The 17,263-nt window shown below is 35.6% G+C and overlaps 1 protein-coding gene across 5 annotated transcripts in view; it reads right to left on the bottom strand.

Annotated features, from left to right (window-relative positions):
- Positions 1 to 16,428, bottom strand: part of SPAG17 (sperm associated antigen 17) — a 238,684-nt gene extending 222,256 nt beyond the window's left edge. For 3 of the 5 annotated variants that reach the window (XM_058439406.1, XM_058439405.1, XM_058439404.1), the window contains exon 1: positions 16,274 to 16,417. In XM_058439406.1, coding sequence (XP_058295389.1) covers positions 16,274 to 16,357 — 84 coding nt within the window. In that variant the 5' untranslated portion in view covers positions 16,358 to 16,417. Of the gene's footprint in view, positions 1 to 9,669; positions 9,706 to 16,273 lie in introns of those variants that run through there. The other 2 variants (XM_032154861.2, XM_058439407.1) reach the window with 2 other exon arrangements.
- Between the last annotated feature and the right edge of the window lie 835 nt (positions 16,429 to 17,263).

The raw sequence follows: 17,263 nt of genomic DNA, 5'->3' as shown, positions 1-17,263 counted from the left end.
GAGTTTCTTTCTCAAAGATACAGGGGAGGATTTTAATGAGAAAGAGTGAGATGGAGGCAGGGAAATCTTCAGGCCAGGAAACTGCATGGGTATAGTCAGCATGTACCTGGGGACCATCTGACTGGAGTAGAGGAAGATAAAGATAGATAGGCAGAGAAAGGCCACATGACGCAGAGCTGTGAAAGCTGGGCAGAACACCTTGGATTTTATCCTGTGGGAACTGGGAGCTACTGATGGTTTCTATGGCTAGAGCTGAAACATGGTCAATAGTCACCATTTCTTAACTAACATTTTCCTAGGATGTTGCCAAACTCATATTGGCAACACTTATATTTTACTTATATTTAATATTTTTCACTCTCAATAAAAATGATCACATATAACATCTAGGTGGATATTTTGACATACTAATTCCCTTCAGTTCCAAACTCATTCAAATAATATAGTTTTGTCCAAAAAGAGAAATTATAATGTGAGGTTATGAAAAGTCCATTTCCCTCTTAACATTCTTCCTAGCAACTCAGTTGTTTTCATTGGCTTTTATTAAAACAACCTTTGTGTGAACTGGCAATTTGTTTTGTAAATATCAATGAAAGCATATTTCAGAAAATATAGTCATAAAAGCCAACTCAATTCCAGAAATCTGCTTGCTGCCAGACATCAGTCTTCAGCTCATATTATGAGTATTTCCAGTAAGTCTTAAATACACATTAACATAAGAAATAGCTTGCTGTTTAAGATCAAAAAGTTGAAAAACTCTTTGCTGCCTCTCAAAAATTGCTCCAGGGTTATGTCCAATAAAATGCTTTTTCCTTTTTGATAAACTACATTTATAAGGGTTTCATGCACTTCAGTTCAACTGAACTCTTCCTTCCCAAATCCTACTTAGACCCAGTTTATGATCATCCTAGTATTTACATATTTTATAACTTTCCTTATTTAAGAGGACTGTGATATTAACATTTCAACAATACCTATCTTGAACTCATATCCACTTTCCAGCCCTTTATAAGAATTAGAAGCTTTGTTCAAAACTCTAGGAACTTCCATTACTATTTTCTAAGTTAAGCACAACTCAGCTATTGTCACTAAGCTATGTTTGATAATAGAAAAAAATTAAAAATTAAAATGTGATTCCTCAACTAGAAGTATAATAAGGAAAGGCTGTAAACTAAATGTTCTAAAGAACTTTAACTTAAATGCCTTCCGGTTGGCAGATGAAATATCTCTGAAAAGTGAAATGGGTCATTGCATAGTTCTTCTCAGGACACAATCATAATCATCCTATGTATCTGCTGTGATGCCTTTTTAATACAAATGTTTTCTGTAAAACATCTAATTCAACTAACTGTCCTGGTTCCCATAACATACATTTCTTCATATTTCAAAGTAAATCAGTGAATTAATTCAGTATAGAGTTTGGGTGTATACTACATGCCTAAAAACATGCTAATTATTTTGGGGGACATATAAGAAGAGTAAGATGTGATTTTTAGCAGTTCATGTTCTATTAATACTTGTGTTTTAAAAAACATGAAATACATAGCAACTACTTCAAGACATTCTGTAACTAAGTATTAAGTTATAAGAGAGATCCTAGAACCAAGGTGAAGGAAGAGAAACAGTGGGTTAGGGTTGGTTGCTAGGAAAGCTTGCTGCAAGACATGCTTTAAGAGAGCCTCAAAGATTGGATGGATGAGCAAGGAGTGGAAAGGTAGAAGTTCATGTCAAGCAAGGAGACTGAGTGAGAGAGCAGAAAAGAGGGAGATAAGTCGTCTATTGAAGGTGTATTAGATGCCATGTTTTATGGAAATATTTATGAAATGAAATAAACATCATTTAATATTCACAGCAAGCTTTTGACGTGGATATTATTGTCTCTATCTGACAAAAGGAGAATAAATCTCAGACCAGGTAAGAAAGATGCTCGAGGTTACCCTGTTACATGGCTGACAATCAGGATTCAATATCAATGTCTGTCTTACCCAGAGTGGAACTTTCTCCAGCAGCTCATTGCATCCTTTATGTGCCTATACAGCAGTGAGGGAACTATCTTGCCTGTAACAACTCAATTTGGTTATCCTGTGGGATATCCTGTGGCTTTAGTCTGGAGCCAGACTAGAAATTGCAGAAGAAGGCAGGCTAATTAGACTTTGTTCAAAGGGATTACAGATGGTCACTTTCAATTTTTAAACTGGGAATTAACATGGTGTGTGCAGTGTTTAGGAAAGATAAATGGTTTGACAAACAAATAGGTAATTCCAAGATGAGTAGAAGTAAAGGGCTCTTTTAAAAACCTAGGGATCAAATGATGTGAGTCTAGGCTATAATGAAGGCATGAGAATGAAAAGGAAGAGGTAGAAGTGACATGTTATAGAAAAAATCGAGAGGACTTAGAGGCAGACTGAATATGGGGAAAGATCGTGGTCAATGAGTTGTACAATAAGTTGAATTGCAAGGTCCACATAAAATGTTATGATTGTCACAACTTACTGTTAAGGAAGAAGAATGGAATAGTGAGAAAATATAAGATTTGGTTCCTGATGTGATAAATCACTACATGAGACAAGTTTTGGCTGGCACAACCAGGGAATATGGCATGCTTTCAGGTATCAGAAGGACCATTTTCTGTACTTTTTTGGAGGTAGAAAAATAACTTTTTCCTAACCAAGAATTTATGTGTCTCACAAAAGAGTATGGAGTTATAAACTCAAATATCTCTATCTGTTCTATTTAGATGCTCTCAGTAAGAAGCCTAAGAGTTGAATATAAACAAGAAGATGCTATCGTCTTTCTGTCCTCTAAATGTGAAAGTCAGAGGATAAAGGATTTACTAAGGATGAAATTTGATGTTTCAGGTAAAATAAGTACTCTTTTCACACTTATTTATTGGTTTTAAGCGACACTTTAATATCAAGTTTAAGTATTAATCGAAAAATTTTCAATACACATTTATTAAATAACTTCTTCTACTCTAATAATATCTACTTCATAGCACTACAGTAGAGAGTGACATAAGAGACCAAATATTTAACATTTTGTGTTGAATTGCAAGGTCCATGTAAAATGTTATGATTGTCACAACTTACTGTTAAGGAGGAAGAATGGAATAGTGAGAAAATATAAGATTTGGTTTCTGATGTGACAAATCACTACATGTCTTTGGACCCGATCTTGAAACTCCTGGATTGTCAGTTTTGTAAAAGGATCAAATTAGCCTAGATACCCTGGGGGTCTCCATCTCTGAGTGAGTATTGTAAAGGACAGCACTATAATGTGTAGAATCACTTTGTGTTTTTCAGCCTGTAAAAGTAATAATTATGCAAATATTATCTCTTATTTGAAAAAGGGCAACCCTACACTGAGAATGAAAATACAGAAATTGGAAGCAAGACCTAGCAGTCTCAGGACCTCAATATATTATAGTAGATGTTTCCAAATATTTTAAAATATGTAGATATTTATACTAAAGAAGAATTAAAAGCTTTATCATAAAGTAAATTCTTGATAAAAATTAGGCAAATAATAATAGGAGTTTTCAGTCCCTTGAGTATTAGGAAACTGAAATCATCATTGCAGAATGAAATTAATGAATACTGGAGTAGTGGGTCTGGCTAGGTTAAGAGGTGCGTGGGTTGCCATAAACTTTTTTCTGTTCATTTAATGTTTCCTGTGGTGTCACAGTAAGGGAATGGGATAACTGTCATGCCAATAGTTGGTTTCACAAGTATAGATTAAAGTAAAAATATGACTTTAAATGTTAGGAAGAAAAAAAATACCAGCTTCAGATAATCTGCAAATATAAAAGTATTTAATGATTAAAATTGACAAAACTCCAATCTAAACCCTACTATAAGATGTCTAAAGAATCTAAACAAGCTTCCAGGCAATCCTGGTATTCTGAAGAACACATATGGGGACAAAAAGCCCATATTTTAATGAAAAAAATTTATGTCTGGTCTATGGATATTCTCTTTACTGGTACCATGCTTCACTTAACATTAATAATTGTGTGATTTTTTTTTCTTGAGTTGGCACAGAAATTCTGACCATAACACAGAGTTCTAAATGAAATATACAGCTCAGCCATCTCTGAACATTTGCATTATTCAGAGATAGGCGTTGTGTGCAATCCATAAGCTTCTAGAGGGAATGGCTATACTATTTAAACACGTCTGGAAATTTTTTATAAATTGCCACGAACAAAGCTTTTACTCATCTCTCTCTTCCCAGCATCACCTCCCATATGATAGGCTTGGAAAAAATGAAAAAAAAATCAGAATTTATTAAAAAGTATCTTAGATCAGAGTGACATCAGCAAGATGGCAGGCTAGAAAGCTCCAGTCCCTCTTTGCCCAGCATTAAAAAAAAAAAAAGTAAAGACTAACGTAGCAGTATAAGAGTTATGAAATCAGTCGAAGATCTAACAAATGAATGACCAACCAAGAAAATTCAACATGTAATACAGTAGAAAATTTTGTGGCACTTTTACTCTCTCTTGCTTCATGTCCTCCCTGAGGTGGTGTGGTGGTATCATGGATGGGAGAAAGCAGCCCAATTCCTGATTCCTGTCTGTGAGCCAGAGGAGTAGAGTATATCTTATTTGCAATGTTCTAAGCTTTCAGTGGGCAGCCCAAGGGACTGTTTTATGTCTGATCTGACTCAGAGTTCAGACAGGGAACAGCAGGACAGCTCAAATCTCAGGCTGGCAGAAGCTGTGGTCAGTGCCAAGCTTTTCAGTACATGAAAGCTTCAGGGCAATGGCACGCTCATGGATGCCTGAGGAAAGAGATTATGGGCAGAGGAATACAACAACACATCTAACGCCCTGAGAGGAAACTGTTGTGAAACTCTAGGAAATTAAGACATATTTAAAAGCAGTCATATATGGGAGAACTTTTTTTTTTTTATTAAAATAAACCCCATTTCTACAAAGCAATACAAAAATTAGCTGGGTGTGGTGGCATATACCTGTGGTCCCAGCTACTTGAGGCTGACTTGGGAAGATTGCTTGAGCCTGGGAGGTCAAGGCTGCAGTGAGCCAACACCGTGCAATTGCACTGCAGCCTGGGTGATAGAGTGAGACCCTGTCTAAAAAAAAAAAAAATAGTACACATACACAGCCAGGAAGAATGCACACATGCCCAGAAAAGACTTGGGAAGATTTTAAGCCTTTATCCTGGGCTGTTGCTAAGGCTCAGGACATATCCCACTAATTAGTGAAAAATTTTTATACCAATCTTCAAAACCTGGAAGTGGCTATTTTTTCAAATGCCCAATTTTCAGTGAGGCATACAGAGAAATTGGAACACATGGCCTCATTGAAATAAACAAAATAAATCTTCAGAAACTGTCCTTGAAGAAATATACACATTGGATTTACAAGGCAAAATTAAAAAAAGAAAACTGTTTTAGATATGTTCAAACACCTAAAGGAGAATGCAATTAAAGAATTAAAGGAATCCAGAAACTGACCTATGAACAAAATGAGAATATCAACAAAAAGAAATTATTAAAAAGAACCAAACAGAAATTCATTAGCTGAAAAATACAATAACTAAACTGGAAATTTCACTAGAGGAATTTAGAAGAAGACTTAATGAGACAGAGGAAATAATCAGTGAACTTGAAGACAGACCATTTGAAATTATAGACTGATAAGCAAAAAGAAAAAAGTATGAAGAAAAGTATATAGAGCAAAAGAGACTTAAGGGATACCACCAGGCAGACCAGTAGATGCCTATGGAAATCCCAGAAAGATAAGAGAGAGTGAAAGAGGTAGAGAGATTACTTTTATTGGTAATGGTTAAAAGCATCTCTAATTTGAGGAATGACATGCATATAAAAATCCAAGAAGCTCAACAAACTCAAAGTATGATAAACCCAAAGAGACACATAATCAAATTATCAAAAGCTAAAGACAGAGAGAATTTTTAAGGCAGCAAGGGAAAAGTGACTCATTATGTATAAGGGATTCTCAATAAGATTATCAGCAAATTTTTCAGGAGAAACCCTGCAGGCTAGAAGGCACTGGGATGATATATTTAAAGTGCTGAAAGAAAAAGACTGTCAACTAAGAGTGCTACATTCAGCATAACTGTGCTTCAAAAATGAAGAAGAAATGAAGACATTCCCAGGTAGTCATGCCTCTGCTACCTTAAGCCACTCTAAATAATGAGATCTGAAGCTTCGTATAGCCATTTGGCAGCAGATATGTGAATAGATTGGAAGGTCTGGGTGGAAGGGGACTCTTATTTATTTATTTATTTATTTATTTTGAGACAGATTCTCACTCTGTTGCCCAGGCTGGAGTGCAGTGGCGCGATCTTGGCTCACTGCAACCTCCACCTCCCAGGTTCAAGCAATTCTCCTGCTTCGGCCTCCCAAATAGCAGGACTACAGGCACACACCACCACGCCCAGCTAATTTTGTATTTTTAGTAGAAATGGCATTTCACCATGTTCCCCAGGCTGGTCTTGAACCCCTGACCTCAGGTGATTCACCCACTTCAGCCTCCCAAAGTGCTGGGATCACAGGCGTGAGCCACCACGCCTGGCTGGAAATGAAGACATTCCCAGAAAACCAAAAGCTGAGGGAGTTCATTGCATTAGGCAACACAAATAAGACTACCCCAAGGCATAGAATAATCAAACTCTCAAAGGTCAAGGACAAAGAGATGATCCTAAAAGCAGCAAGAAAAAAAAAAAAGCAAATAACATCTAAGAGTTCTAATTCATCTGGTAACAAACTTCTCAATTGGAACTATATAGGCCAGGAGGGATTTGGGTGACATTTTCAAAATACAAAAAAAAAAAAAATATGCCATCAAAGTATATTTTATCCAGCAAAGGTACACTTCAAATACAAAGGAGAAATAAAGTCTTTCCCCAATAAACAAAAGCTAAGAGAATGCACCATCACCAGACTCATCTTAAAAGAAAAGCTAAAGGGAGTTCTTTAATGTGAAAGAAAAAAAACTAATGTGTAAAAAGAAAATATTTGAAGGTATAAAACCCACTAGTAAAATTAAGTGCACAAACAAACCCAGGATACTCTAATGCTGTAATTATGGTGTGCAATCAGCTAATATTCTACTATGAGGCCCAAAAGACAAATCTATTAAAAACAATAATAGCTATAGCAACCTGGTAAGAGATAGGCAATATTAAAAATATGCAAATTGAGACAACATAAAGTCAAAATGGGGGGTGAGTTAAAGTGTGAAGGTTTTTTAAATTGTTTGTTTTTATACTTTTCTAAGCTAAGTGGTCATCTCTTTAAAATAATTTGTAAGCCTCATGGTAGCCACAAGGCAAAAACCTATAATAGATTTGTAAAAATAAATAGAAACAGATTAAAATATACTACCAGAGAAAAATCACTTAATCACAAAGGAAGACAGAAAGGAAGAAAGGAAGAGGAATTATGAAACGAGAACACACGCAACAAATGGCAGTAGTAAGTCCTTAATAACATTGACTGTAAATTGACTCAATTCTCTAATTGTAATGGCTCAATGAATAGAGAAAAGACCCAACTCTATGCTGCCTACAAGAAACCCACCTCACCTATAAAGACACACATACCCTGAAAGTGAAGAGGTATTTCATGCAACCTGAAACCAAAAACAGAGCAAGAATAGCTATACTTACATCAGGTAAAATAAATTACAAATCATGACTGCACAAAGAGACAAAGAAAGTCACTAAATAATGATAAAGATGTCAATTCAGCAAGAAAATATAGCCATTATAAATATGTATCCAACATCAGAGCTCCCAAGTACATAAAGCAAGCATTAATAGTTGTAAAGGGAGAGATAGATTATGATACAATGATTGTAGAGGACCCATTGTCAGTAATGGACAAATAATCCAGACAAAAAACACCAAAAATAGTTGGAGTTAAAATACACACTATACCAAATAGGCCTAACTGATATTTACACAACATTTCACTCAAATACTGCAGAATATACATTCTTTTTAGCAGCACACAGAACACTTTCCAGTACAGACCATATCTTAGGCCACAAAACAAATTTCAACAAATTAAAAAGAATGGAAATCATATCGAGCATCTTTTCTGACCACAAAGGAATAAAACTGGAAATCAATAACAAGAGAAACCTCAAAAATTACACAAACACATGGAAATTAAACAACTTGCTTCTGAATGACAAATTGGTCAATGAAAAAATTAAGAACATTAAAAAATGTCTTGAAACAAATGAAAATGGAAAAACAACATACTAAAATCTATGGAATACAGCAAAATAAATATTAAGAGGAAAGTTTATTGGAATACACTTGTATCCATAAAGTAGAAAGACTTCAAATAAAACAACTTAATAATTATACTAGTCAATTCTCATATCACTATGAAGAAATACTCAAGGCTGGGTAATTTATAAAGAAAAGAGGTTTAATGATTCACAATTCTCTATTGCTGGGGAGGCCTCAGAAAACTTACAATCATGGTGGAAGATGAAGGAGAAGCAAAGGCACATCTTACACGGCAGCAGGTGGGAAAGCATATGAGCCAGTGCAGGGGAACAGCCTTTTATAAAACCATAAGATCTTGTGATATTCCCTCACTATCACAAGAACACCATGGGGAAAACCACCCCTATGATTCCATTATCTCCATCTGGTCTCTCTTGACACATGGGGATTATGGGGATTACAATTCAAGGTGAGATTTGGTCAGGGACTCAGATCCAAACCATGTCAGTCATATGCCTCAAAGAACTAGAAAAGCAAGAACAAATCAAACCTTAAATTAGTGGAAGGAAAATAATAAAGATCAGAGAAGAAATAAATGAAAATGAAGCTAAAAAAATACAGATCAATGGAATAAAACAAGTTGATTTTTTTTGAAAAGATAAACATATTGTCAAATCTTTAGCTAGACTAAGAAATAAGAGAGAAGACCCAGGTCAATAAACTTGGAAACAAAATAGGAGATATAACAACTAAGACCAAAGAAATGCAAAGAATCATGAGAGACTATTATGAACAACTGAACACCAACAATTGGAAAACCTAGAAGAAATGGATAAATTCCTAACACATACAACTTACTGAGATTGAACCATGAATAAATAGAAAATTTTAACAAACCAATAATGAATAATAAGATTGAAGCTGTAATAAAAAATTTCCCATCAAATAAAACCCCAGGACATGACAGCTTCATTGCTGAATTCTATTGAACATTTAAAGTAAAATTCTTACCAATTCTACCCAAATTCTTCAAAAAAATTGATAAAAAGAGAATACTTCCAAATTTACTCCGTGATGCCAGCATTACCTTGATACCAAAACCACATAAAGAAACAACGTAAAAGGCTATAGGTCAGTATCACTGATAAAGTGCTAAATATCATTAAAATGGCCAAAACTGCAATTACTTTTGCACCAACCTAATACTAGCAAACCAAATTCAACAACACATTAAAAAGATAATTTACCATTATCAAGTGGAATTTATGTCAGGAATGCGAGGAAGGCTTAACATAGGTAAATCAAGAAACATGATACATTGTATGAATAGAACCAAGAACAAAACACATATGATCATTTCAATAGATGATGAAAAAGCATTTGACAAAGTTTAACATCTCTTTAGGATGAAAACCATAAAAAACTGGGTATAGAAGAAACATACCTCAAATGATAAAGGCCAAACCCTCAGCTAAAATCATACTGACCAGGAAGAAATGGAAAGCCTTTCCTCTAAGATCCGGAATAGAATGAAAAAGATGCTGAATTTTACCACTTTTATTTAATATAATGCTGGAAATCTTGGCCAGAACAATTAGGCAAGAGATAGAGATGAAGGACATCCAAATTGAAAAGAAATATGTCAAATTAGCATTGTTCACAGACATGATTTCATACTTAGAAAAATCTAATGACTTCACCAAAGAGACTGTTAGAATTGATATATTCAGTAAAGTTGCAGGATACAAAAGCAACATACAGAAATCAGTAGCACTTATATTCACCAGCAGCATACAATCTGAAAAAAAAAATCAATAAAGCAATCCCATTTGCAGTAGTGATAAAATGCCTAGGAATCAATTTTATCAAAGAAATGAAAGATCTATACAAGTAAAACTAGAAAACATTGATGTAAGTGATTGAAGAGGATATACACCAAAAAGAAAAGATATCCCATGCTCATGGATTAGAAGAATTAACATTGTAAAAATATCTATACGATCCAAAATAATTTACAGTTATGCAATCCCTATTAAAATACTAATGACAGTCTTCACAGAAATAGAAAAAAATCCTAAAATTTATATGGAACCACACAAAACCCAGGAGAACCAAAGGATTCTTAAGCAAAAGAGCAAAGCTAGAGGCATCAAACTACCTGATTTCAAAATATAGTAAACAAATCTGCATGGGACTGGCATAAAAATGGACACATAGACCAATGGAACAGAATAGAGAACTCAGATATAAATACACGAATTTGTAGTAAACTCATTTTCAACAACAGTGCCAAGAGCTTACAACAGAAAAGGACAGTCTCTTCAATAAATGGGAAATAAATGCTGGGAAAACTGGATATCCATATGCAGAAGAATGAAACTAGACCCCTGTCTCTCTCCACATACAAAAATCAAATCAAAATGGATTGCAGACTTAAATCTAATACCTGAGACTATGAAATTATTAGAAGAAAACATTGGAGAAATGTTTCAGGACATTGGTCTAGGCAAGTATTTTTTTGTGTGTAAGACCTCAAAAGCACATGCAACCAAAGCAAAAATAGAGAAGTGGGATCATATCAAGCTAAAAAGCTCTGCACAGCAAAGAAAACAATCAACAAAATGAAAAGACAACTCATGGAGTGGGAGAAAATATTTGCAAATTATCCATCTGATGAGGGATTAATAACCAGGTATTTAAGCAGCTCAAACAACTAAATAGGAAAAAAACCCAAATAATCTGATTTAAAAATAGGCAAAGGATTCAAATAGACATTTCTCAAAAAAGATGTACAAATGACCAAAAGGTGTATGAAAAGATGCTCAACATTGCTAATCATAGATAAATGCAAATCAAAACTACAATGAGATATCATCCCACCCTAGTTAAAATGGCTTTTATCAAAAAGACAGGGAATAATGAGTGTTGGCAGGGATGTGGAGAAAGGGGAACTCTTGTATACTGCTAATGAGAGTGTAAATTAATACAGACACTATAGAAAACTCTATGGAGATTCCTCAAAAAACTAATGATAAAACTACCATATAATCCGGCAGTTCCGCTACTTGGTATATAGCCAAAATAAATGATATCAATGTATCAAAGAAAGATTTGCACTTCCATGTTTATTGCAGCAGTATTCACAATAGCCAAAATATGGAATCAATCTAAGTTCCCATCAACAGATGAATCAATACAGAAAACTGTATATATGCAGTATATATACACAATGAAATACTATTCAGCCATACAACATGAAATCTTGTCCTTTATAGCAACAAGGATGGAACTGGCATTCATTATGTTAAGTGAAATAAGGGAAAGATGAATATTGTATGTTCTCACCCTTATGTAGGAAATAAAAAAGTAGATCTCATGAAGATAAAGAGTAGAATGACAGTTATCAGAGGCTGGGAAAAGTAGTGAAGCCGGGGCATAGAGTTTGCTTAATGGATACAAATATAGAGTTTGATAGAAGAAATAAGTCCTAGTGTTTAATAGATCAGTAGAGTGACTATAATTTACAATAATCTATCATATATTTCAAAAAAGCTAGAAGAGAATAATTGGAATGTTTCTAGTATAAAGAAAAGACAAATATTTAAAGTGATGAATATCCTTATAGTCATTTGATCTTTTCAAACTATATGACTGTATTAAATTATGACATGTACCTCTAAAATGTGTACCTCTATTATGTATGAATACAAAAATAAAATTGATAAAAAAATTTTAAAGGGAGTCCTTCAAGTTGAAATGGATGCTAGATAGTAACTAAAAGCTATAAAAAATATAAATTTCTTTGGTAAAAAAATGCATGGACAAATGTATTTTTAAAAGTATTATTGTAATCTGAGTTGCAAATCCACTTTATTTTCTACAGGAGTTAAAGAAAAATGTATAAAATTAATTATAAATCTATGCTAATGGGTACATAGTATATAAAGATGTAATTTGTGACATCATAACATAAGTCATGCAGAAGGTGAAGCTGTAAAGTGAATTTATATAAGCAATTGATATTAAGTTGGTATCAATTTAAGACAGATTATTATAATTTTATGATATATGTAATTCCCATAGTAACCACAAAGAAAATATCTATAGAATATACACAGAAGAAAATGAGAAGGCATTCTAAACATGTCACAAAAAAAAATCAACTAAATAAAGGCACTAATGGAGGTAACAAAGGACACAAAAAATCTGTAAGGCATATGGAAAACAAATAATAAAATGGCAAAAGTAAGTCTTTTCATACCAGTAATTACTTTAAATGTAAATGTATTAAACCCTACAATAATAAAACAGAGACTGGCAGAATGGATTAAAAAACAACAAACAAAACTACTCAGAATTCAAGTATATGCTGTCTGCAGAGATTCACTTTAGCTCTAAGGATATGCATAGGTTGAAAGTAAGGGACAGACAAAGGTATTCCATGCAAATATTAATAGTAACCAAGAGCGAGCACGGGAGGTTAAGCAACTATAACACACAAAAAAAAGACTTTAAGTCAAAAGTTGTTACAAGAGACAAAGAATAAAGATGCTCAACATCACTTATCATTAGAGAAATGAACATCTAAACCACAGTGAGCTATCACCTCATATCTGTTAGGACAGCTATTATTAAAAAATCAAAACCAAAACCAAAAAACGAACAAAAACAAACCTCACTAAAAAATAAATAAATAAAAAATAAAAAAAGTGCTGGCAAAGATGCGGTGAAATGGAAATCCTTGTACATTGTTGGTTGGAATGCAAAATGATGTAGCCACTGTGCAAAATGATATGGTAGTTCCTCAAAAAATTAAATCCAGGCACAGTGGCTTAATGCTGTAATCCTAGCACTTTGAAAGCCCAAGGTGGGAGGATTGCTTGAGTCCAGGAGTTTGAGATCAGCCTGGGCCACATAGACCCTGTCTCAAAACAAAATTAAATACAGAATTATCATATGATCTAGCAATTCTACTTCTGTACACATACCCAAATGATTTTAAAGCAGAGACTCCAACAGATTTTAGCACTCCAACAGATTTTAGCACACCCACAGCCAAGAGGTGAAAGCAACCCAAGTGCCCATCAATGAATGAATGAATAAATAAAATGTAAAAAGGAAGGAAATTCTGAGACATGCTACAATATGAATGAACCTTGAAGACATTATGTTAAGTAAAATAAGAGTCACGAAAAGACAAATACTATATGATTCCACTTACATGAAGTACCTAAAATAGTCAAATTTGGAGAGACAGAAAGTACAATGGCAGCTTCCAGGGGGTGAGGAGAGGGAAGGATGGGGAATTAATATTGTTTAAATAGTACTACTGAGTGCTAAGGTTAACACTTCTTCCTATCACTGTGGCCAATAGAGCCTGCCTTGACCATTGCACGGAAAGATTTTAATCTCTATGATACCAAGGCATCTTTGACTTTCTAATGCTGCTAGAGATCATAAATATAATGTCTATGTCACATACATACTGACACAAAAGGATATTTTTATAATCTTATTGCCAATGTACCTATTTTCTTTTTACATAATTTGAGATGTGAAATTTCACTCATATCAATAAGTTAAATATTTTGGTGTATGGATAGCAAAGATAGTAAATGACCATTTCCTTGACAGAATTAATTTAGGAGCAATGTATACCCAGAAGTGGTCTAACGTACATTTTTTCTCCCAATCTAAATGTGTCAGATTTACTTAGTGCACATATTAGTCTCCCTACTTAAAATAATCATGCTCCTTCATTCTACCTGTTCAAATTCCACTCATTATTTAGAGCCCAGGTGAAGGCAAATATTTTACAAATCATTTCCTGACTATCCCAGCCCATATTCATCTTCCTAACCTCTAGTCTCTATTTAATCATTTAGTGCTTAGTGATAGAATGCTTTGTATTATTTGCTATCATTTTATATTTTAAAACCAACTAAAATGTATGAAACAATTGACAATTATTCCAGCCTGAAAGGACAACCTGAGACAGTGATACAAGGTAAATTCAATAAAACCAAATTGCGAACTTGTTTATTCTCTTTAAAGCCTACCCAATATGAACATGAGTTCAAAAATACTATTGATTTGGTTTATCCAATGAGTTACTTCTAAAAACTGGTTTATGGAAGACTGGAGGAATTCTTTCCTTCTCTCTCACCCCCAACACACACACATAATACAACACACACACTAGCACACACACTCAACCACACATACTTGGACATGAGTAACAAGTATATGGAAAGAAACTCTCTGGATACTAAAACAATAGAGCACACTACGTGTGCTCAAAATTCACACACCCACAGTCATCTATAACCTAAATTCAGAGTCCGTTTCATTGGTGGTTAGGGCATGCCTCTGGGCATTGAACTGCTGGGTTAATCTGGGAATTATTCTTTTAGATCAGACATGAAGTCAAGCAGAGAAAAATGTGAGAGGAGGTGGAGGGTAGTTGTCTTTTTCCTGCAATAAGAAAATGTGTATTCCAACAAACTGAAGAAAATTGAGTTTACTCTTTATAGTTAAAACTACATATTACTTTGAGTTCAAATTCTTTCTATTAATACATAAGATTTATTGAAGTTATATTGTTTGAGTAGGATCAAGAAAGCTGAATATTATTTCAGGTTTTCAAGCCATAAGGACAAATAGTGCCTTTAGGTTTTCCATTCAACTAGGAAAATTATAGCTTCATATTTGCAACACTAAAGCTAATGCAGTGTCAGCACCTCCATCAAACTCCGTTGTTCAGCAGTTTATAATTCAAGCAGAAATGTTCACTCCAAGACCAAACTTGGCCTACACAATCTCAAAGAAAATGGAGAAAAAATTATTTTGGCTAGCGCTGACTTATAAAAGCAAAAAAGAGGGTGCTTTTACAAAGTGCTTTGAAAAACATCTTTGAGAATTTGAGAATGTAACTGGGGATTACTGAGTTGACATCCGGCATTACTAAAGTTATAGAAAGGACCCAAAATTCCATGACATCACATCAGAATCAGGAGTATCATAACTACTTTCACGAAATTCTTCATCAGGACTAATTTCCTTATCAAACAGAATTACTGTTAATAGGAAAAAAAAGTTATAGTAGAAAATAAAAACAGGTAAAAATTTCTCATGAGGGCAACACAAGACTTTAGATCCATTTTCCCTTTAAGTACTAACTCTCTAGTGCACCATACAGACATATATAAAATGAAAAAAAAATTTTTTTCCCCATTTTTCAAAGTAGTTCACAATGGCGGGCTAGAATTTCCAGAAACAACTTTTCTCTTCCCAAATGCTAACTTGGGAAACAGCTTAATGTAGAAGGGGATTTCCAGCCACAGGTGACAAGAGCTATTGGGCTCCTCATTCACTGAAGCTGGGTGGGTAGCCAGTGAATTCTGGGATCTCATGCACTCTGAAGTCCTGTGGTAGGTGGTTTGTAGATTGCCTGGTGCCTTTGTGGCATCCTGTGGGTAAGCTGGCCGCCAACCCCTCATTGCTCTGATCTCCTACACCTTCAAAATATGTCAAAACTTTAATATAGTGGGATCAGGGCATTACATTAAAAAATCATCTTTTCCTATCTATACAAGGCTCCCTTGTACTAAATACAGTGTAATTCTAGGCACTCCGTGTCTGTTTTCACTCAGCATTTATTAAAGCCCTATTATGGGCCAGGCCACAGATGATTTGATGCGATTCTCATCCTTTAGAAGGTTTCAGGAGAAAACAAAAAGTCCATAAAAGGAATTCCAGTACAATTGTGGAGTGCCATCTGGACGACTTCACCGAAAAGGTTCTGGAGGTGTCAGAGCCACACCTCCTCTCTTCCCCACCACGCAGTTCTCACCGGCCTTTGAAATCACACTGACTCACCTGGTGGGTGTTCCCTTAAGTTCCATTCGTTTATCAAGCACTTCCTGTCCCTGGGACCCTGGGTGCTGGAACCATCAGGGCACGGAGAGATAAGGATGAGAGGGCGAGCCTTAAGGCCGGGCCTCTGGCATTGCCCGGGGCAGGGAGGGCTTAAAGGGCTCAAGGCTCACCTGATTGAACTGTGCAGCTATGAGCGAGGGTTCCCATATCTGAGAACTGGTGTTCACAGTCCCTCCTTTCTCCTTGGGTGCCATGCAAAGGACGGGAGGAGCACTGGCCTCTAAACTGGGCTCAGGCCCTGCCTAAGCGTCCCCGATACCACAGTAACCGAAGCCACGCCCAGTTCCTGAACTACGTCGGCTCCCCTCCCCCAACCCCGTTCAGAATCCTTGGGTCAACCGCTTCCGTCTCCACAGCAACAGAGTTTCAGAGCGCGCGGCAGCTTGGGGGCGGGGTTTCCAGTCCCCCGGGCAAATTTTAGGACTTTTCAGCAGGAAAGTTGCACAAGTGGAGGAGGGCAGGACGAGGCTGGCCTCGGCAGGTCGGGCTACGTTCTTCTACCGTCTGAGGCGTTGTCTAGAAACTCAAAATCTCTGGAGTCCCATCCAGGACTCCTCCACCAAGATTTCTTCCGATCCTGAGTAACCAAGATTGGAATACTGACCCCTTCAGGAGGCAGCCCATGCCGTTTTTTTCCAACCGCTCTAATCTGCCCCAAATGCTTCCTTATATGAATCCAAATTTGTCTCTCCTTGACCTCTGCCCTCTGCACTGGTTCAGCCTCCGCCTCTGGGGCCTTACTAAACAACTCCAATCACCCTTCCACGTGATCCCTTATCTAATTGTAGGTGGGATTAATGTACTTATCTGCCCAAACAGCTCCAGTCCTTTAAACTACCTTTTATTGATTGGTAAGTAGACTTTTTTTCCTCTTTTTTCCCACCCTGTACTCATCAATATCTAAAATATCCTGGTTGGACAAGTTTCCCAAAATAATGATAGTAATAAAAACCATTGTTTCTTGAGCGCTGGTTATATGCTATATACAAGATTATTTCATTTAATTCTCACAACCACCTTATCCCAATTCCCACAGTGTTTGATTGATGGTGCCAGGATTAGATCGCAGGATTATCTGAGTCACAGATCTAGTGTGCATA

The sequence above is a fragment of the Hylobates moloch genome, unplaced genomic scaffold (assembly GCF_009828535.3).
Source record: "Hylobates moloch isolate HMO894 unplaced genomic scaffold, HMol_V3 SCAFFOLD_5, whole genome shotgun sequence".
NCBI lineage: Eukaryota > Metazoa > Chordata > Mammalia > Primates > Hylobatidae > Hylobates > Hylobates moloch.
The sequence above is the reverse complement of the archived record's forward strand: the minus strand, read 5'-3'. Positions and strand labels throughout refer to the sequence as shown.